The 22,362-nt window shown below is 41.8% G+C and overlaps 1 protein-coding gene across 1 annotated transcript; it reads right to left on the reverse strand.

Annotated features, from left to right (window-relative positions):
• Positions 1-711: 711 nt before the first annotated feature.
• On the reverse strand, positions 712-20,217 carry LOC126416615 (uncharacterized). The gene is made up of 7 exons (XM_050084370.1): positions 20,150-20,217; positions 19,777-20,061; positions 17,924-18,237; positions 17,774-17,808; positions 14,996-15,028; positions 10,839-10,866; positions 712-1,536 (listed from the first exon to the last, which is right to left on the reverse strand). The coding sequence occupies exons 2-7, from the start codon at positions 19,813-19,815 to the stop codon at positions 1,527-1,529; spliced, it is 459 nt and encodes a 152-aa protein (XP_049940327.1). The 5' UTR covers positions 19,816-20,061; positions 20,150-20,217; the 3' UTR covers positions 712-1,526.
• Positions 20,218-22,362: the final 2,145 nt, after the last annotated feature.

A 22,362-nucleotide genomic window follows, 5' to 3' on the forward strand; every position in this document is an offset into this window, starting at 1 on the left:
TACGGCATAGGCTTCCGATGTAATATTTTTAACATTCTACTTGAACTTCTGTAGTTGCTTAGAACCTCTTCTTGCACATTTCTTGGATGGTTGAATGAAAGTCTTTGCAATGAGTTGCAGATTTTCATCAGTAGTTAGTAATTTTGGGTGGCCATTGCGAGGTATGTCAGCTACAGAATGTCACCTCTAACCTGTCATTTCATTTGTAGTTAGCTCGCCTACATCGTGGCTGTATTTGCAGGAAGTTTTCAATGAAAGGTTGTCTTTCATCTTAATTACATGCACCACATCCATAAAGTAAAGTAAAACTTGCAACGTTCTGCTGAAAACTTTTTGTTCATAAGGTACGGTTTTCACGCTTACAAAGAGATGCACAGATGACGTCAAAGCTCAGACTGTCACCTGTTAGTAACAAATCATCTCTGATATCACCTCGAAAACAGATTTCACTGTGCACAGGTTTCGCAAGTTTTCAATGTGAGGGATATTACTTGATTAGTTTGCTGAAGTGTGACCGTGGACACAAATGTGCAGCAGTTAACTGAGTTATGTCGCATACACTGCTCTTAGAAAATTTTGTGCTATGTAATCAGAAAACTATTTTGGGTAGTATTTTACACACAAATACATAAAAAATAACTTTAAAGCTTCTCATATTGTGATTTATTTAACAAGACAAAACTTTTAACAAACCATTAAATATATGGGACATTATATACAACGAAATGTTATTGTTCCTATGTTTAATTAATTATGGGATACATAATGCTTGGTTTTTAAAGGTTTTTGTAACATTGTTGACAGTTGACGTGTTATTAATTTAAGTCCCTGTTTATACATGAAGGCAGAGACTGCCTCAAAATATAAAATCCTTTTTTTTCCTTCAAAATATTTTTCTTCAATATGTTTCTTCCCTGTTGCATGACAGGCGGCATCATCTTAATGAAGTTCTTTGTTCATTGCATAGCACTACACTGCCTCCTGAAGACCCCACGAGTGCAGAAAGCACGGGACTCTGCAACGCTGAACGAGTGGAATGCGCAGGCCCCACCAGAGAAGCCAGTCGCTGTGACTTCCACCGAGTTCAAAGTCTCCCAGTGTCTTTTACACTGTGGTCCTCAGTCGAATAACAGTGAATTTTGGGGACCTCGTTGGTCAATCCAACAACAAGGCATTCAGCCCAGAGAAACACAATAAACAGAGGAATTATAAGTGGGGCTGGACTGGAGATTTGGCAGGGCGACGCTATCAGCCGTCGGAGACACTCGAGGTCCGGGGCCGAACAGGAAAACACAGAAAACTGCAAAAGTTTATAAATTATAAAGGTCGTAAAATGACCAGACTGTGGTGGGCCCCACACTGCTGCTCAGCCACCGCTCCACGGACAGCTTGGCAGTGCAAAGCCGCAGTGTGACGTCACGGCAGTGGCGGCGCTCCGCACCCCGCAGCACCAGCGGCCGCTGTGTGCTCCGCGCGTAGCGGTGGGGAGAGCGGCTGCCAACTGGACGCACTGCTGGGGCTGGTCTCTATCTGCATCTGGAATACAGACAGCAGAGACTCGTGACTGGTCTGCGTCTCTTCTCTCTCTCTCTCTCTCTCTCGCGCGCGCGCGCGCGCGCGCGCGCGCGCGCACACACACACACACACACACACACACACACACACACACACACACACACACACACACATTGTTTGGACGGTACGTGAACTAAACTATGCGGCCAAAAGTTATGCTAACGGTTACCCTATTTAAAGATGTGCTGTGTATGACTCCCGAAGTTTTCGGATAGATGTTACGTATGGTACGGGTGTAGGCACTGCATCTGAACTGTCTGTTAGAGGCTGCCATGTAGTGGAGCTGGCTGCATGTTGCGAGATGACAAACTTGGAACGTGGGATGATAATGGGTATCAGATGCACTGCTCCTAGCATATCACGGATTACACAAGAACTCGGGAAGCCAGATGGATAAAACCACCCACATGATAACTAGAAGAACATTATGTACGAAAGTTGCGTCGCCTTCACACAACCTTACAGGGAGACTGACAGTCCGCTCATAGCCAAATTGCACGCCATTTGAATGTGGGGTGAGATGAACCCATTTCAACCGGGACTGTAAGGAAGCAAACGAAATGTGTAAGCTTCAGCAGGCAACGACTGACTCGTGTCACAGTGCCTCCCCATGACTATTCAGTACACAGTATCTCAGTGATTACAGCAATTGTGACTGCAGGATCTCCCAAAATGGATGCAGGGATGTAGAAGATCAGAGACAACAGTTAAGTAAACTTTTCATTTTTGTGTCGAAGATAGCTGATCAACCACACATGGGGATGCACCTCCTTTTCTCCTGCTCTCGTAGCTGAGCCATCGTATATCCCCCTCCGCTAACAAACGTCAGTGGTGATGGTACAAGAGCCGTTGTACATCGCAGAGACGGGTATCGTAGAAATTTCGGGAGGATAGTTTCCATTAAAAGTAGGACAACATGTTATGTCTCACGAACACGATGATAAAATCAGAACCCATACGGAGGATTACAGACATTCATTCTTCCCACACGCCGTTCGAGAGTGGAACAGGAGAAGGGGGGCTAAAAAGATAGTGGTACAAGGAAAACCATTAGTCAGAAACAGTAACGTGGCTTAAAATAAGGGCGTTTTCCGCTGCGGCTATACCTTCCGACGAAATTTCAAATATTGCATGTTTATTGTGAGATATGCAGCAAACGTATTAACCTCAGAGTAGAAATAACTGAATGGAATGAAATAGGTGGTCCACCGCCTCTCCGAGACCATTACCCCTAAGTGAAATCACATATCAGCCATTCCTCGCCCTCTCCTTCCCCCATCTTCAATGCTAGCACCTAAATAAATTTTAGAATGAGAAAGAATGTTCTTAGAACACTTTTATTTTCAAAATGCTGAAAGATGAATATTTAGTGTTTGTAGATAAACCGAGAGTTAATGAGTCAATGAGATAATTGGTACTGCTTATTTCCAACAACCTCTTTTATAAAATGATGAAGCAATTCTCAGTGTATGAAGAGTGCTACATACAACTCCACCTTGGCAGTTAAGGTTAACTATCCACATTGAGAGTAGATACTTGATACAAAACATGGTTTCTCTGCTACACTTGTTCCATCCACACCCTCATCTTTCAATTAAAAATTATGAAGTTAAAATAGGTGCACTATACTTGAGCCTACTGTCTGTATATCACCTAATTCTTGGATGCCATACTTCTGAACTTACAGACGCTGGAAGACTTCACCCTGTCTTTCCTTTGTGCATGACGACTGTCACTAATTATAACAATAATTACAACACTGTGTAAGCTCTATATGTGTTTCTGTAGTGGTGTCAATAGTTTGTTTATCTGCTGCGAAGTAAGTAATGCAGCAATTTCACGGTCTGTCGTGAAAACTACCAAATTTGAGGTGGCGTTTCCATGAGAATATTTGACATATTTGATATACATGTCAAAGTTTTACTGTTGTACATTCATGATACAAAGTACGTGTGCAGTGGGTCAACTACGTATTTGAGGAAGATGTTCATACCTTCGTTTCACTAGCTAAACGTCCAACACATTGTCTAACACGGCAATGCTAGTATTTGAAATAAAAAATGGGTTATTTACTGGTAATCGTGTGTAAGCATTACAGTTTTACGAAATAGTGATCTTTCTCAAATAATTTTGCTCCGTGATCATAACACAATTGAACCTGTCTGCTTTCAGACCTCAGGAAATTTCATTTCACCGTCAGGGAATAATAGCCTCCACACTGGGAACCACTGATTGAGATTGTAGCGACTACACCGAGGGCCCCGACCACTCATGCTAACTCACCCAGCTCGTCGAGGCCAGCGCACAGTCGAAACGCTCCTCTCGCTAGATGGCGGCCAGGGAGGGCAGCCGCTGGTCTTCCCAGGGCCAGTCCGGACTCTCGTGCAGGCCCAGCCTCTCCAGGCTGAAGTGGGCCAGCGCTGACAGGAAGTCCACGCTCGTCGTGCTGCGCGACACACTGGCTGTCACACACTCCACACACGCTAGGTGCAGCTGGTGTGGTGCCAGGGAGCAGTTCTGGGATTGGGGCGAAGGGGGCGCAAATATTCATCATACGATGGAGCACCCAAAACAAATGGAATTATTTTTTGAAAGCTATATACTTTCAAATTGTTTGCAAAACCACCTTATCCCCTTAAAAATACTTCCCATTACAACTGATACATTGCACCACTTGTGCTTCCACAATTTGGGGCATTTTCTGTAGCCATCTTTCGAAATGGCTGGCAGCTCCTCCCTGGTTTTCTTCTTGTCGTCTTCAGCGTTGTCAAAACGTTGCCCTTTGATGATCCTTTCCACACATGGAAATAAAAGTTGCACAGTGCCAGGTCAGGCCAGTAAGGTGCGTGGGGCAGTGGAACCGTGGCATTTTTAGCCAAAAACTCGACGTTGGTTTTTATTGTCAGTCAGAACAAACTTGGCGGTACCGTTTTTCATTCCCAAATCTTCCATTAAAATTTGCTGAACTGAGCTCCAAGAAAACCTACTAATCTCTTGACAGTTGACCAATTCTCTGTCGACGGTCTGTGAGCACAAGTCTCGAATTTTTTCAATATTTTCTTTATTCACGCACTTGATCGACGTCCAGAATGAGCTTCGTCATCAATCGACATGTCACCATTTTTAAATCGAGCAAACCATCTCATACACTTGAGCTTTCCCCCTGAAGTAACCTTGGTAAGCTGTTTTCAAGATTAAAACAGTTTCAGCAGCATTTGTACCAAGGAGAAAACAAAATTTCACAGCTGCACTTTGTTCACTTAAACTTGCCATCACGAAAAATGAAATAGGAACAAAACAGCACTGACACGCCAAGCGGCAGAAATGCGTACTGCACAAGCTCAGGGTCACAGATACTATGATTTTAATAATAATAAATCCATAGAGCTGTCGTGTGTGTCTGCTTGTCTGTTTGCACATGCTTCTCGAAAACTACCAGACGAATTTGTATGAGGTCATCACAGATAACTTGAGCTTAGCTTGGGACGCTGTATGGGCCTTATTTCATTCAAAACCGGATCATGGTATAGAAAGATATCGTACCTGAAAGCTTGATCCAACTACTATTATAAATGCAAAAGTAGCTCTGCCTGTTACATTTTCACAACTAACGCACTAACTCGATTTCAGTGACATTTGGTATGGAGATAGCTTCTACATCTACAACAACGTATACACGGTTACTTTGCAACTCACACTTAAGTGCCTGGCAGAGGGTTCATCGAACCTTTTTCATACTACTTCTCTACCATTCCATTCTTGAATGGTGCGTGGGAATAAGGAACACCTAAATATTACCGTTTGAGCTCTGATTTCTCGTATTTCATGAAGATGTTCATTTCTCCCTACATAGGTGGGTGTCAACAAAATATTTATGCATTCGGAACAGAAAGTTGGTGGTTGAAATTTTGTAAATAGATCGAGCCTCAAAGAAAACCGCCTTTGTTTCAGTGACTTCCACCCCAACTCGCATATCATATCAGTGACACTCTCACCTCTGTTGCACCATAACACGAAACGAGCTGCCCTTCTTTGCACTTTTTCGATGTCCTCCGTCAATCCTACTTGGTAAGGACCCTATACCGTGCAGAAATATTCCAGCAGAGGACGAACAAGTGTAATGTAGGAAGCCTCTTTAGTGGGTTTGTCGAATTTTCTAAGTGCTGTGCCACAAAGCGCTGTCTTTGTTTCGCCTTCCCCACAATATTATCTATGTGGTCTTTCTGATTTAAGTTGCTCATAATTGTAATTCCTGGGTATTTAGTAGAATTGACAGCCCTTAGATTTGTGCGATTTATCATTTAGCCAAAATGTATCGGATTTCTTTTAGTACCCATGTGTGTGACCTCGCACTTTTCTTTGTTTAGTGCCAATTGCCGTTATTCGCACCATAGAGAAATTCTCTCTAGATCATTTTGTAATTGTAATTGATGATCTGATGATTTTACTAGACGGTAAATTACAGCGTCATCTGCAAACAATCTAAGGGGGCTGCTCAGATTATCACCTAGATCATTTATATAAATCAGAAACAGCAGAGGGCCTATGACACTACCTTGCAGAACGCCAGATATCACTTCTGTTCTACTCGATGATTTACCTTCTATCACTACGAACTGTCCCCTCTCTGAGACGAAATCACGAATCCAGTCACACAACTGAGACGATACTCCATATGCATGCAATTTGATTAATATTCGCTTTGAGGAACGGTATCAAAAGCCTTCTGAAAATCTAGGAATATGGAATCGATCTGAGATCTCTTGTTTACAGCACTCATTACTTCATGGGAATAAAGAGCTAGCTGTGTTGCCCAAGAACAATATTTTCTGAATCCGTGTTGATTATGTATTAGTAAGTCATTTTCCTTAAGGTGATTCAAAATGTTCGAGTACAGTATATGCTCCAAAATCGTATTGCAAATTGTGGTCAGTGATATGGGTCTGTAATTCAATGGGTAACTCCTATTTCCTTTCTTGAATATTGGTGTGACCTGTGGTACTTTCCAGTCTTTAGGAACAGACCTTACGTCAAGTGAGCTGTTGTATATGACTGCTAAGAAAGGCGCTATTGTGTCTGCATACTCTGAGAGGAACCTGATTGGTATACCATCTGGACCAGAAGACTTGCCATTCTTAAGTGATTTGTTTCGCAGCACCTAAGATATCTACTTTTCTGTCACTCATGCTAACAGCGGCTCTGGTTTCGAATTCTGGAATATTTAGTTCGTTTTCTTTCGTGAAGGAATTACGGAAAACTGTATTTAGTAACTCCGCTTTAGTGGCACCATAATCAGAAACATTTCCATCGCTATAGCGCAGTGACGGTATTGACTGTGTTTTACCTTGGTGTACTTTACATACGACCAGAATCTTTTTGGGTTTTCTACCATATTTGAGACAATATTTCACTGTGGACATTAAAAACATTTTGCATTGATGTCCGCACTAAAATTTGAACTTCTGTGAAACTTAGCCAGTCTTGGGAATTTTGCGTTCTTCTGAATTTGGCATGCTTTTTTCGTTGCTTCTGCTACAGTGTTCTGACGTGTTTTGTGTACCATGGTGGATCAGTCCAGTCTCTTATTAACTTATGCGGTATGACTCTATCTATAGCTGGCAATACTGTTTCACTGAATTTGAGCCATATCTTGTCTACACTTACATAATCAGCTTGGAAGGAATGGAGACTCTCTCTTAGGAAGGCATAAAGCGAATTTTTATCTGCTGTTTTAAATAGATTTATTTTTAGTAGTTTTGGTTGATATGGTTTTGAGCCTTGCTACAGTGACCTTGTGTTCACTAATCCCTGTATCTGTCATGACTCTCTCTATTAGATCAGGATTATTTGTGGCTAAGAGGTCAAGTGTGTTTTCGCACCCATTTACAGTTCATGTGGGCTCATGAACTAATTGTTCAAAGTAATTCTCAGAGAAAGCATTTAGTATAATTTCGGAAGATGTTTTCTGTCTACCACCGGCTTTGACATGTATTTTCACCAACAAATCGAGGGGTACATTGAAGTCTCCACCAATTATAATTGTATAAGTGGGGAACATATTTGTAATGAGATTCAAGTTTACTACCCTGAGAAAGAAGATAGGTTTCTTTAGAAAGTGTATGGTACATGATACATGTTGCTTTGAAGAGTATCACACGAAGAAGAAAAAATATTTACTCTTTGAGAAAGCTACTTACTCTTTGACTTTTGATATTTATCGTTTTTGTGAGATGCATTTATTGGTTGATGTGCGCTACGTGATGTGATTTAAAGCAATGGATACAATACTTACACAATCTTCGTTGTGTTTAATCCATACTTCAACACTGTTTGCTGCATAATGTACACATTGTGTAACACATAGGTACTTCAGTAGCACACTGCGTACACGAGCACTCCTGCCCATGCCTCTGTGTATGCACTGCTCGACAGTGACGCTGCTGATGGATTATGCTTTGAAACAGTTTGAGAGGCATGAGAGTGACCACACATCACATCATGAGCTTTCTCAGCTGAACAGGCAGACATTTGAAGGCAGCTGATGTTACTGCATGTATAATAGGTTACTTCTTCACCATCACACTTCATACCAGAACTACTGATATGTGAGTGCAGCCATGGGTAACAGATAGTTAATAATAATATAGATGGCGATAATGATAATAGTAATAATAAAAATCTTCTTCTTTAGCTTCAACTTCTTCTTCTACCTTGTGCTCTCCTGTTGGATCAGGGTCCACTTTTTGGGTCAATCACGCAAATTTTTATGTCTAACGCTTCCTCTAGACCTACGCTTCTTCATCTTGGACGTGATCTTACAGCATCCTGCCACTGTACTTTGAAGTCCCCAGCAGTCTCTGGCCTTCGACACTGTCATCACACACTGCACTAGGTTGTGTCCATACGATGTGTCCATACCAGTGAGGTCTTCATTCTTGAATCTTCTCATTGATTGGAGCCAGTCCAGCTAGTTGTTGGGTCAATATATTGTTAAGGTAGAGCAGATAAATGTCGAACAATCCTCTCAGTATCCACATTTCCATAACATTGCGTAAGTGCTCAGCACTTCTAGTTGTGGGCCAACACTTGGCACCATGTCACAGAACTGGCTGCACTATTATGTGGCAAAACTTACAATTTCATGTGGACAGGCATCTTCTTATCCCAGAGGACACCAGTGATGTCTCTGAATCGCATCCAAGTAACTTTGATTCTTACTCGCACATCTTCATTCACATAGCAGTCAGCCTATGGTCGGAAACCTAGATAATGGAATGTGTCCAACTTGGTAAGAGGAGCTCCATTAATCTGTGTAGTTCCTGAAGATGGAATCGTTTCGAGGTACTCAGTCTTGCGAATATTTAAATGAAGGCCATATGTTGTAGACGAACATACCACATTCACACTTGAGTTTCAAGATGCTCCCTCGTGTCTGCTGCAAGCATAAAGTCATCAGTGTACAGCATTGCCCACATTACACATTTCTGTAGGCCAGCCTTATGGTTATCCTTTATGGTAACGAAGAGCAGTGGAGATAGAGCTGATGAATCTTGATGAATTTCAACTGTCACAGGGAGCTTGAGTCAGTGCTGCTGAGCATGGTACGCAGACTGGTGTTTTTGTACAGCATTTTTACCTAATTTACATTCGTTTCAGGAACTTGACGATCACAAAGACCATACCACATCATTGGATGTGGTACTCGACCAAGTACCTTCTAAAGGTAAGAAGGCAAGATGTAGTGACCTCCTTTCCTCAGGGAATTACTAAAACAAAAGGTGTGCAGAAACGACCTAACAGTGTTCAGAAAGGATAGATTAAATACTGTTGGTAGTGGAGTATTTATTGCTGTCAGAAGTAGTTTACCTTGCAGTGAAATTGAAGTAGATAGTTCCTGCGAAATAGTATGGGTAGTGATTATACTCGACAACTAAGCTATTAACTGGATCGTTTTACTGCCCCCCCCCCCCTCCCATGATTCAGAAGAAATAGTTGCTGATCAGTTCAAAGAAAACTTGAGCCTCATTTCAATTAGGTACCCCACTCATACAATTGTAGTCGATGGTGACTTCAGTCTGCCCTCGGTATATTGGAAAAATTATACGTTTAAAGCCAGCGGCAGGCATAAATGCTCTTAACGCCATTTTAACAGACAGTCTCCACTCCTTCCCACCTGATCACGTAAGCGTAGAAAAGCTGTGGAATGATTTCAAAGAGATAGTATTGACGGCAATCGAGAGATATACACCAGATAAATTAATAAGGTATGGTACTGATCCCCCATGATTCACAAAATGGTTCAGATCGTTGTTGCAGGAGTAACGAAAAAAGCATGCCAAATTTAAAAGAACACAAAATCACCAAGATTCCAAAGTTTTGCAGAGGTTCGAAAGATAGCACGTACTTCAAGATGTTTTTAATAATTTCCACGACGAAATTCTGTCTCGGAATCTGGCAGAAAAACCAAAGAGATTCTGGTCATACATAAAGCACACCAGTGGCAAGACACAAATACCTTCACTGCGGGATAACAATGGTGAAATCAGCGATAACATAGACACTATAGCAGTGTTATGAAACAAGGTTATCCGAAACTCCACCAAAGAAGACGAAGTAAATATTCCTGAATTCCAATCAAGAACAACTGCCAAGATGAGAAATTATAGGAGTAGATAACCTCAATGTAGCAAAGCAGCATAAATCGCTTAATAAAGGCAAGGTCTCCGGTCCAGATTGTATATCAGTCAGGTTCCTTTCAGAATATGCTGATACAATAGCTCCATATATAGAAATTATATACAACCGCTCGCTCACAGAAAGATCCTTACCTAAAGACTGGAAAATTGCTCAAGTCACACCAATACGCAAAAAGGAAAATAGGAGTAATCCACTCAATTACAGGCCCATATCACTAACGTTGATTTGTAGTAGGGTTTGGAACATATACTTTGTTTGAACATTATGAATTATATAGAAGAAAATGATTTACTGACACATAGTCAGCACGGATTTCAGAAAATATCGTTCTTGAGCAACACAATTAGCCAGCTGGTGTGGCCGAGCGGTTCTAGGCACTTCAGTCTTGAACCGCGTGACCGCGGTTTGAATCCTACCTCGAGCATGGAAGTGTGTGATGTCCTTAGGTTAGTTAGGTTTAAGTAGTTCTAAATTCTAGGGGACTGATGACCTCAGATGTTAAAAACGTACCTTGGCAAAGACAAGTACTCAGCTACTATGGATACAATTCCAGGCTCACCACTTACCCTCTGAAGCACTCACCAAGATGGTGCCCTGAAAACGAAAATATCCATATTAAGTTTCTACAATGGTGAAACAGCATACATATTGGCAGTTGAAAATCTTATTGATAAGCAAATACCACAAAATCTAGTATTCACATGATTTCATTTGCTACAAGCACAACTGAGTTAATACAAAGCGTAAGGGAGCATGTAGCACATAGAAGGTGCCAGGGAAGTAGGAACGAATATTAATAGATCAAACATTTTTTTTTTTTTTTTTTTTGAGCCCGTTCGTTGAATTTCTCGATGACGCATTCACAAACATCTGGTGGGATGCCGTTAAGAACCCTTTTAATTTTATCCTTCAGTTGGTATATGGTTTGTTCACGTACATATCTGATTCCACAAATCCTGCAACTACACTGCTCATAAAAGGGTATGACTTTTTCGAAACCACATAACTATCTCCCATTGCAACGCGTAAGTTTGGAATATGGCTGAAAGGTACCTTCGGTCTCCGTCTGTAATGGTGCAGGAGCATAGCGCCTCGTGACCTCGCTCTCGGGATCGCCGATGCTTGAAATAGCAATGTGTCGACACATGGCGAAAAAAGGCCGCAGCTCCGAATGTCACACGAGTTGTAAGGTGGATTATCGACATCACATTGGCACCAAATTTCACCACAATTCTGCCCAACGCCATCGTGGACGGGTCACACGGTGGCAAGGTTGTTACACTCGCTTTTACCCACAATTCATCCCTTCCTTTGAGACCTCTGGGATTTGCGATGGAAGTCAGAACTGCAACACCCAGCGTTGAAATCGGTCAGTTTTTTTATGAGTAGCCGGGAAAAAATTTCAGACACACCGCTGCCAAGAGTCGACACGAAAATCCTGTCAGGAGATGGCATTAATGAAACCACATCTTCCCATGAGGCCTTGATTCCACGAGAGTTCGCATTATATTGAGCAATGGGACGTTGTTCTTAATAATGTTCGACACTTCTCACTCCCCTCATACAATTCATCCCCACTCTAAGGACATCGTGGGGCTGCAACCACACCGCACGTGATACGACCCTCTGGAGTGTAGCGCTACCACATCTTTTTCTCTGCTACACTAAATAGGACCGCTAAGGAGGGCACACTGGAGCAGCCGTGAGGCACCACTTAGCTACGTGTGAAAGTGCGTGGCTGGCACCAAGGGTGTTGCCAGAGTGGGTGGGTGGGAGGAGCGGGACTTTAGCGGGACCCTCTGCCGTTTTCTTCACGCACAGGTCAGTGTTGCACCCCAGAGTGATCATGTCACAGGAGGGCGCGAAAGAAGAGAGCCTCCCAAGTGTAAACACCCTTTGATGCTTCGGACCACGTTCACATATCGTCGAATGGTTTTGCACATTCTTAGTAGTCTCACGCAGTGTACTACAGCTCAACTTTCATTTGCACTGCACTCCAAAGGGGTCACATCACGTTCAGTGAGGTTGCGGTCCAACGATGTCTTTAAAGAACGGATGAATCACATAGGGTGGGTCATCAGTGTCGAAGGTTGGCGATAATGTGGGTCCTGCTGCTCATCACCCTGCCAACTGTCGTTTTCCACGGTGAAATATGTGGGAATCTACACCCCAAGGGAAGGTGTGGTCTCATTCTCGCCGACTGCATCTCCTCCTGACGGGGTTTTCGTGTCGATTCTGGGCAGCGATGTGTCTGAAACGTTTTCCTCGGCCACTCGTAACAAAAACGTGCGATTGCAACACTGGGTGTTGGAGTTCAGGCTTCCATCACAAATCGCAGAAGTCTCAAAAGAAGGGATCAATTGTGGGTAAAATGGAGTGTGACAACATTCCCACCGCGTGAGACGTCCACGATGGCATTGGGCAGAATCGTGGTGAAATTTGGTGCCAATGTAACTTCATTACTCCACCTTACACCTCAAGTGAACTTCGGAGCTGTGGCCCGTTTCCCCATGTGTTGACACATTGCTCTTTGAAGCTTCACCGAGTCCGAGGGTGACATCATAAGTCGACACGCTCTAGCATCATAAGAAAGGAGGGTCGTAAGCACCTATAAGCAGAATTTCAAACTTATGTGCCGCAATGGGAGACAATTACGGCCTTTCGAAAATGAGAAACCCTTTTGTGCAGTGTATAACGCCGGAGTACATAAGCGGCAGCGGCTATCGAGATTTGTCGTGCTAGCCTCATGGCTCCCCACGACCAGATGTTCTAAGTGGGTGAGAGATTTGGAGAACGTTCTGGAAGCCAGGTTGGTCAGGACAACTCGAGCAACAGGCGTTCTTGCGTTATCAGCGTCGAAAGCCAGCGACACAGAGAGCTCGAAGACAGAGCTCAACCACTGGCTGTAACATGTCAGAAATGTAACGGCTGCTGCCCAAATTAGATGATGTGCAAAACAGACGTGATCGTGTTGCACCCGAGTCGCGCTCCATCCCATCACCCCACATGCAAGGGCAGCGCCATGATCACGAATCCAATGTGGCAACGTTTGTTCCTGTAGCCCACAAATACAGATATGGTCAACGCGATGGGGCCGTAGAACAGGCACTTGCTGAAGACACCGAGGCTTGCCTGGAACAGGACGTAACGCCGCTGCTGCGTCTGTTGCTGTTGGACGCACCACTGTATTCCTCTGTTGCCACAGCAGTGGTGGCCGGTGTGACAACCGGCGGTGCCACAGACGCCGTCGCGCTCTGCCTGTCGCCACTTGTACTGTGGCAGGCGAGGCACGTGACGCCGCTGTAGGATTCTACACTGCCCAGCGAACGGCATAACGCCTCTGTCCGCCTGGGCACCAGTCTTGTAAAGCTGGTGGCATCCGGCTAGGCGTCGAGTGTGGCCCTGCCGAACCCAGCCATCCCGCATCCGCATGGCAGCTGTGGGATCCCGACCGACGCGAAGAGCGACAGCGGCAAACGACAAACCACAGCCCCGATTGGTCACAATTCTGCCTCTGTCAATGCTGAATGTTGTGGAAGTTTCTCCCTCTCACAGGAGGCATAACACGATGTTCTCGCTAATAACCAGCACTCAGTCCTGATTTGTGAACAAGTTACTGGCTGCATAGTCTTTGCTTACTTACAGAATGTACATGGCTCTACTCCTAGCTACATTTGCGGCAGCTCTTCAACGTTGTCCACCTGTCTCTAAAAAATCCCCATTAATATGTTGATCACCCTCTCTCCAGAGGCTCAATAATATTGAGATCTTGTGATTGTGGTGGCCAGGGAACGTGCAACATTTCATCCTCATGCTTGCAGAACCAGTCCTGACGATACCAGCTGTGCAAACAGGGACACTGTCGCCTTGGATTATAAAAACACCATTGTAGAACAAATTTGTGCATTGGGATGCACCTGATCAGCCAGATAACCCTTGGTAGTAACGCGAGAATGCAGAGTAATGTTGGGGTCCACGGAATAGCACGATGTGGCTGCCCTTATAATCACCCATTCTTCACTATAGGGACGAAAACACAGCCATTGCATCATAGTTCAGGTTTTGTGGCTTTGTCGTTACGTCTTCCTGTTAACCGCATTTACATCACTGATCAGTGGTTTTGCAGTTCCAACGTGCCCTGCAGTTCCAGCCTGTGGAGCAGCCTCTGTGTTGTTTTGGGGCTGGCAGGGATCGTGAGTGCAATGCTCAGTTCTGCAGCGACTTTTGCAGCTCTCGTCCTCTAATTTTACGTCACAATTCTCTTCACGACTTTGTGGCACAACCACTCGACACACCATCGTCCATGCTGTGGCTTAGTGGAAGAAGTTTCTCCACTTTCCCATATGCGTATATATTTTCGATAGGGTGCCTCTTGAAACACACCGTCTGCATTGGTTATGGAAGCACCCATCACACGACCACCGACCATCTGCAAATGCTCGAATTCACTTGGCGCCAACATAACGCTCTCTCACCTACACAGAACACTGTTCCGACCACTATTGACTCCTGTGACCCGTTGAAGACATTCCACAGGCACCGCTCGTGGTCGAATACAACAGAGCAACCTGCGTGCTCGGCTATCGTCTGTATTTTTGTTTGAGCATACATTTGTCGCTGTGTTCCCCAATTTCTGTACAATCCCTGTATGAGTCAATGATGCCGCTAACTGTAGATAACACTTAAAGTAATCTCCAACTGGGATGATAATAAATTTACTTACATGTCGACGTTAAGATGCTGCTGTTGTGACAAGCTGCAAAGAAGAACAAAAAACAAACTGGTTAGAATGAGAAATTGTTCGAGGAAATCCGAGATCAATGTGTTAGCAAAGTCCTAGAAATATTGCATTATTGTTAGCGTTATTCTTAATAACAGAATGTAGTGAAGTGCGTGTGTTAAAACGACAATTTTAACTTAGTTTCACACTTTCACTTCCGTTAAATGCTAAATCTGCCACACAGCCAATTTTGGGGAATTGATTTATAATTTTACACATGGTTATTAACATGAAGTTTTACAGTTATTTGAAAAGTGTCTCTTAATTCTAGACTGCTTCGTTTGTTTTTGAATGTTTAGCCTCTAAATTGAACACATTTTTACGCGTCCCCAAACAATAGCAACAAATAAACTATGTATTATGAAAGAGGAACGTATCACAGAATTTCTTTTACCTGTGTGTCAGCGAATAATAGCACCAACAAACACAGATACTTCAACTCCTTAACCAAGGACTGTCATTTTCTTTCTCAGAACTTGCAGGCAGAACGAACACAGCAGTAAATAGGGGAGCAGCCACAGAACAACACCAGTACTGGACACGGAGGTTTGCGAGAGCGCAGGTGACGAGAAGAGTTACTGGCAGTGATCTGATCTTACAGGGGACATTTTTCGCCAAGTGGAGTTTTTCGCGTGGGAAAATGAGCTTGTTACTTGAGGGAAACGGAAATCACTAAGGACTAATCATATCCGTAGTATTAAAAATCTGAGCTGGTCAGGAAAAAACAAGGACACACCATAGATGAAATCTTGCAGAAAGGTGGCTCAGAGACGAGACCCTTACTTACAGATTGTTTTGTTCCTATGCCTGATGTGAGAAAATTTCACGAAAACCTTGAGAGAAATTGTGGGATTGGAACAAATTTATTTCTGGGACAATACATAGATTTTGCATCATTGAACTATTTTGCAAAGGAGTCATACTTACCACGTGCATCTGACCTTGGTAATTTATTGCCAATATTGAATTCAATGTAAAACATCTTTCTAAACTTCCCTTCTGAAACAATGCCAACGTTCTTCTGGTTTCAATAATCATCGTAGTTTTTGTTGAGAACAGAAACATTCATCTCACAGTCAAAATACTGCTTACTCGGATTTCCTGACCTGTTGTAATGGCTGGAGTATTTTGGAATACTGTTCAGAAAATCTCTAACGTTAATCTTCGTTTTTTTTTTATTTTTTTATTTTTTATTTTTATTTTTGCTGTCTTCTATGTTACAAATACTGGGTGGCCCAAAAAGGATGGTCGGATTTGAACTGCGTAGTACCATTGAAAGGTGAGGAGGGGGGACCACTGCCGGCCGTCTGCAAGTCGGCCATTACACCCAGTTTGCCACGAGATGGCGCAGTGGACGGTCGAGCATCGTGTTTTTGCTGTGGAACAGTTTTTCAGAAATGATGAATCGTTTATTACTGTGCAACGATTGTTTCGACAACGTTTTGGTGTAGCGCGTGATGGACCCATTCCAGATCGCAGATCCATATCACGTTGGGTGACTGCATTCCGGACAACAGGGTCTGTCAAAAGTGGTAAATCTACAGCGCGTACACGTACGGCAGTTTTTCCACAGAACATTGATGATGTTAGAGCGTCAGTGCTGCAAAGCCCGCGTCGTTCCACTAGGCGTCGTGCTCAAACTTTAGGCCTCAGCCGTAGTTCGTTGCAGCGTATTTTAAGCCGTGAGTTACAGTTTCACCCATACACAATTATGATCACGCAAAAGCTGTATGATCGTGATTTTGAGCAGCGAAGACGATTTTGTGAATCAATGCTTGACATTTTGTACTCTAATAATGCTGTTGTGCTTCTTATGTCAGATGAAGCCCATTTCCATTTAGACGGCTATGTCAATAAACAAAACTGCAGGTATTGGGCAGCAGATAATCCCAGAGAATTGCACCAAAAGCCTCTTCATAGTGCTAAGGTAACAGTCTGGTGTGGAATTTCAAGATTGGGGATTGTTGGTCCTTATTTTTTTGAGGAGAACAACGCTACAGTCACAGTGAACTCGAAACGTTACGTTAACATGCTACGTAGCTTTTTGGTGCCGAAACTGCGAGAGTTACATGTAAATCGAGATCGAATTTGGTTTCAACAGGACGGGGCCACGGCCCACACAGCCAATGACTCCATGTGTGTTTTAAGGCGGATGTTCCCCCACCACATCATCTCGCGTTTTGGAGATGTCCACTGGCCCGCGAGATCACCTGACCTCTCAGCCTGTGATTTTTTTCTTTGGGTATACCTAAAGTCAAAAGTCTACGTAAAGAAGCCCCGAAACTTAATTGATCTGAAGGAGGCAATCAGTGCGGAAATTATGGCAATTCAAGAAGAAACAGTAGTGAAAGTGATGGAAAATTTCGAGGAAAGACTTGTGGAATGCATCACCGAGGAAGGACACCATCTTCCGGAAGTCATTTTCCGTACATGATTTTTTGTGGTTAGTTCTTGTAATTGGGTGCCTGGGAGCATTTAGTTACGTAATTGAATAAAATTAATTTGTAAAACTGATGTTATAGTTATTTAAAATTTGACCATCCTTTTTGGGCCACCCTGTATTTACTTCAGTTCTCTGATCTAGTTTTGGAGAAGAGTTGTTTCTGTATAATCTGAATTCTTCTGATATGACTCTATACACAAACGATGTTTTTAAAGCGCCATTTGCAAACATCTATTAATAAGCCTCTGGTACGTATTTGGTACTGGAATGTAACTCACCTGATAAAAAGTCATGCTTTCTCTTTTCTGGATACCTGAAATAAATTGAAAGCATTAATTACTCATATGAAAACTGCTTTGTTTAAACTGTCTCATTATGATAAACAAGTATAATATTATATTCAAGTACTCTGAGGTCAGCTTTCTTACCTTCTCTTTACTCCAGTCAATTCCATTTGCCCCACAAGGTTTGCATTTTGACCATTAAAATCAGCCAAATCCCAAAATGCATCAGAAGTGGATTCTTTATCTTCAATTTTTTCGAAACATTTCTTGAACAAAGCATGATTTTCACATGAATTTTGCCTCCATTTTTTATGGGTTATATCTGATACAAAAACTCTTCCTCCATTTCTTCTGTTTTTGCATTTGGCTGAAGACCAAGTTTTGACATTTCCATTTCTCTCCCAGTTTTTTGGCCATTTAGATGGAGCCACTTCACTTTCTCTGGTTTTTGGACTAACCTGCAGAAGAAAATCAACATACCATATTTCACAGAAAGATAAACACAAGCCACAAAAAGTAATATGGCTATTCAAGCCTCTATTTAAAATATATTAACATTAATTAATAAACATTTTTTGCTTCAGTCTACATATTCACATATTTTTATTACAATTTTAAGTCTGATATTTCTGCTCAGTATTATTTTAATGCATCTGGATAAAGGTTATACATAATTTTTAAGATAAAGTTATAAGTTTTTAAGGTTATTTTCAAACAAGTAGGCAAAAATATGCTGTAACTGTTCACATTCCAAATCTGATCCAAGGGATTCACAGCATCACACTCTGTCAAAGCATAAGTAATGTTTAAATCTTAATTTTCTTTTAGATGGAAGCAAAACCTTCTCCTTAACTCCTGCCATTTTGCAGTGGCTTGTGATTATCCCTCTAGAATTTGTGTGAGTGATACGTTATAGCAGACAATAACACTGACTTATAATTACTTCTTTGGCCAAAAGAAGCCGCTAAAAGACATGTATGTGTGTGAGTGTATATGTGTGAGTGATATGCTATAGCAGACAATAACACTGTCTTATAATTACTTCTTTGGCCAACAGATGCCACTAAAAGATATGTAGGCAGAGACATATGTTGGTTAAAAACGTAGCCAATTACAAAACTCTAAATTGTTTGGAATGTGACTTCTGACTATCTCTGGCACAACCCTTCAATTAGAAAATTTTGTGTAAACTGAAAACTTCCTCTAGTGGTAGGTACACATATTTCTTGTCTGATTAACTTATGGTTGCTTCCCATAATACCTGCAATATATACACCAGCATCAGATAGTATGGGGCACAGGTCTTTGTTTCTCATTGTTTGTAATAAATCTTCTGAGATCAGTGAAATCTCACTCCTAGAGCTGGTTAAATACCTGCAATATATACACCAGCATCAGATAGTATGGGGCACAGGTCTTTGTTTCTCATTGTTTGTAATAAATCTTCTGAGATCAGTGAAATCTCACTCCTAGAGCTGGTTAAATACCTGCAATATATACACCAGCATCAGATAGTATGGGGCACAGGTCTTTGTTTCTCATTGTTTGTAATAAATCTTCTGAGATCAGTGAAATCTCACTCCTAGAGCCTATATAAACATACACTTCCCTTCTGAAAATTTTCCCATCTAATATGGGTTTTGGCAGAATTACTTCTGTTTCCTCCTCCTCATCCAACAACCACTCTCGCATAGGTATCTTATGTGTAAAAGCAATGAACTTTTCTATACATGGACATATGTCTGCATTGTCATGTCATGGATACTGGCCCCTGTCCCAGGACGTTCCACATTTTCCATTATCATTGCAAGATAATTCCCTTTGATTACCTTGTTATTTGACACATGTCCACATACAAGTATTGTATTATCCATACAGTTGTTGACTGAGTTTGATACAAACACTTCTTTTTCCTGTCTTTTGAATTACTTTGAACATGGTGATTATGCACATGAAAGTTTCTCTTTTCTTTGCAGATTGTTCGAGAAAACACTTACCCACAGTGTTGTCATTTCCCAAGGTTTCTTCCTCGACATTCTCACTGTATTCTTTATTTACAGTATCTAGGCCTTCAATGAAGGTCAGAAAATCACTTGCAGTTGTCCATCCTCTATATCAAATTTCCTTTCGTACATAGTGTGCTAATATATGTACAAATCCTTTCACAATAAGTGATTTCTCTAATGGGTTATCTAAATGTTTAGGCTGAGTTATATGCTACTCAATGAATTTCTTCTGCTGCTACACTCAACCTTCTCTTGTTCTTTATTTTCAGTTCGTTCCTGTAAATTTGGGTCCAAATTAGTCCAAGTGTTCTGTTAATTAATTACTTTACCAAATTCTCTGTTTTATTCCAACACCTCCACTCACCTTCGTGTATCTGGGATTTGAGTATGTGTACTTTTAAATTCATGGGTTGAAAACTCCTCTGTTTGTTTCATCTTATGGTTTACATTCTTAAACTGTACTTCCTGTACTAAGATACACTGTTTTCTACTTCAGTTTGTATCTCACTTTGTAGGTTTCATAATGTCACTTCCATATTTGAAATTTTATCATTAATTTCCTCTTTTGAAGAGAGTACTTTGGTAGCTACCAACCCCCCCCCCCCCCCCCCTGTATTCTTTAATTCAACAAAGTTGTGTTTAAATTTTTAAAATCCTACTCTTCAGCATTAATAAAAGCCACTACTATCTCATCTTCTTCACCCAAATTGGCATATAACTTTAACAACGGTAAAATGCATATTCATTCTTCACAGAATGAATTACTAATTTAAAAACGAATATCAGGTCAGTGCAATTTACAGCTCACTTAACAGGCATTCAGCTAGCTGCATTGTGCTGACAATGTGACATGAATGGGCTAAGTGATGTAATGACAACCCCTGCAAAGCCAGTGCATAGCCAGCTTATTGGCCACTGCATTGGGAAGGAGAGCTGCTCTGTCATCACAGGGATGCAGCTGGAGATCGCTTCTGCAATTTTAGTCCCAAAATCGCAAAGTGCAATTCCTCTGTGTCATTGATGAAATTCTCTACTTATGAGTCAAATGTTACTTGAGCGTGGATATTTTCTACTGAAGAACTGATTGCTATGGTCACTTAATATGCTTTGACTAACTCTTCGTAACACTTAACACTTCTTCTGTCTCAACCAAATTACATTATTTCTTCTTAAATATTCAACTTAATTCTGGCAACATCACTCTGTGATCTGCAGATATTTCGTCAGTTGTTGATTTGGGTTGCTCTGGGCAACATCATGTTTTCATCCATTAGTTTTGCCAAAATACCAGAAAATTCCTTTCGTTATTATTAAAGCTCTCTTCCTGCAGCATCACATTTCCATGTCCTTCCACCTCAGGTACCAAAATGGAGTGATACAACAGGTGTTTTTGGTATGACGCTTCCCACTCCACATATGATCTGTCAACCTGCTGATATGTGTACGAACTTTTACGTTATACATATCTCATGGTCACCATTCTTGATGTTATTCTGTGTAGTGGACGTACTTTACAGTACAACTAGACAGTGACATGTTCACTTGGCAATAGATTTCTTCTATTTTTGCTGGGGCAGATGCTGAAAGTGAGGTCCAGTCCATTCGAGCTACTAAAATGATGTAGTCACTTCTGTGGTAACTCTTCTGTATTGTGAAGGCAATCTTTCCATTGCACACTTCATTAACTGACATGACATTACAGATTGACGCTTCTCATATATATACTTGAATTGTTATGGTGTTGAAATTATTGACCATCCTTCAGCTCCATGACTTCCAAGGCACTGACAAACCATGATGCAAAGCATAAGCTGCCCTCCACAGCAAGTGGGGACCCCCACTCCCAACTGCATGTTGTCAGTGTTCTAAGCTGATGTCTTTTACACCCCATCTACACATATGGCAAGCCAGAGTGCACATAGTGGAATGTTCCACACCTAACAACTACCTAAACTACATTTCCGATTTCCATGAGGATCTTTTGTTGGGCTGAGTATTAGAAGTGGAACAAATTATTCTACAGAATAGACATCTCACACAGTACTGAAACAGAAACCACAACAGATTAGTACATACCAAGCAAAATTTATAGTACCCTGAACTTTTCAATTAAGAAATATTGTAAAATTTTGTATATAATTACTCACACAACTCAGCACACTCTGCTACCAAAATGTAATTGGACAGAAAAATAGTATGGGGCTGGGTTGAGATGCGAATGACTATTCCTATTGAACACTTTATTCCACACAAATTCTCAAGCATCAAAAAATCAAACAATGGAAAATCCAGGATGGAAAGTAACAATATCATGAAAAAGAAAGTTGCTACTCACCATATAGTGGAGATGCTGAGTCACAGATAGACACAACTAAAAGACTGTCACAAATAAAGCTTTTCGCCTATAAGGCCTTCATCAAAAATAGACAACAGACACATATGCATGCGCGCGCACACACACACACACACACACACACACACACTCAATTATGCAAACGCAACTCACACACAACTGCAGTCTCAGACAACTGAAACCACACTGTGAGCAGCAGCACCAGTGCATGATGGGAGTGGCAA

This window comes from Schistocerca serialis, chromosome 8, assembly GCF_023864345.2.
Source record: "Schistocerca serialis cubense isolate TAMUIC-IGC-003099 chromosome 8, iqSchSeri2.2, whole genome shotgun sequence".
Classification (NCBI taxonomy): Eukaryota; Metazoa; Arthropoda; class Insecta; order Orthoptera; family Acrididae; genus Schistocerca; species Schistocerca serialis.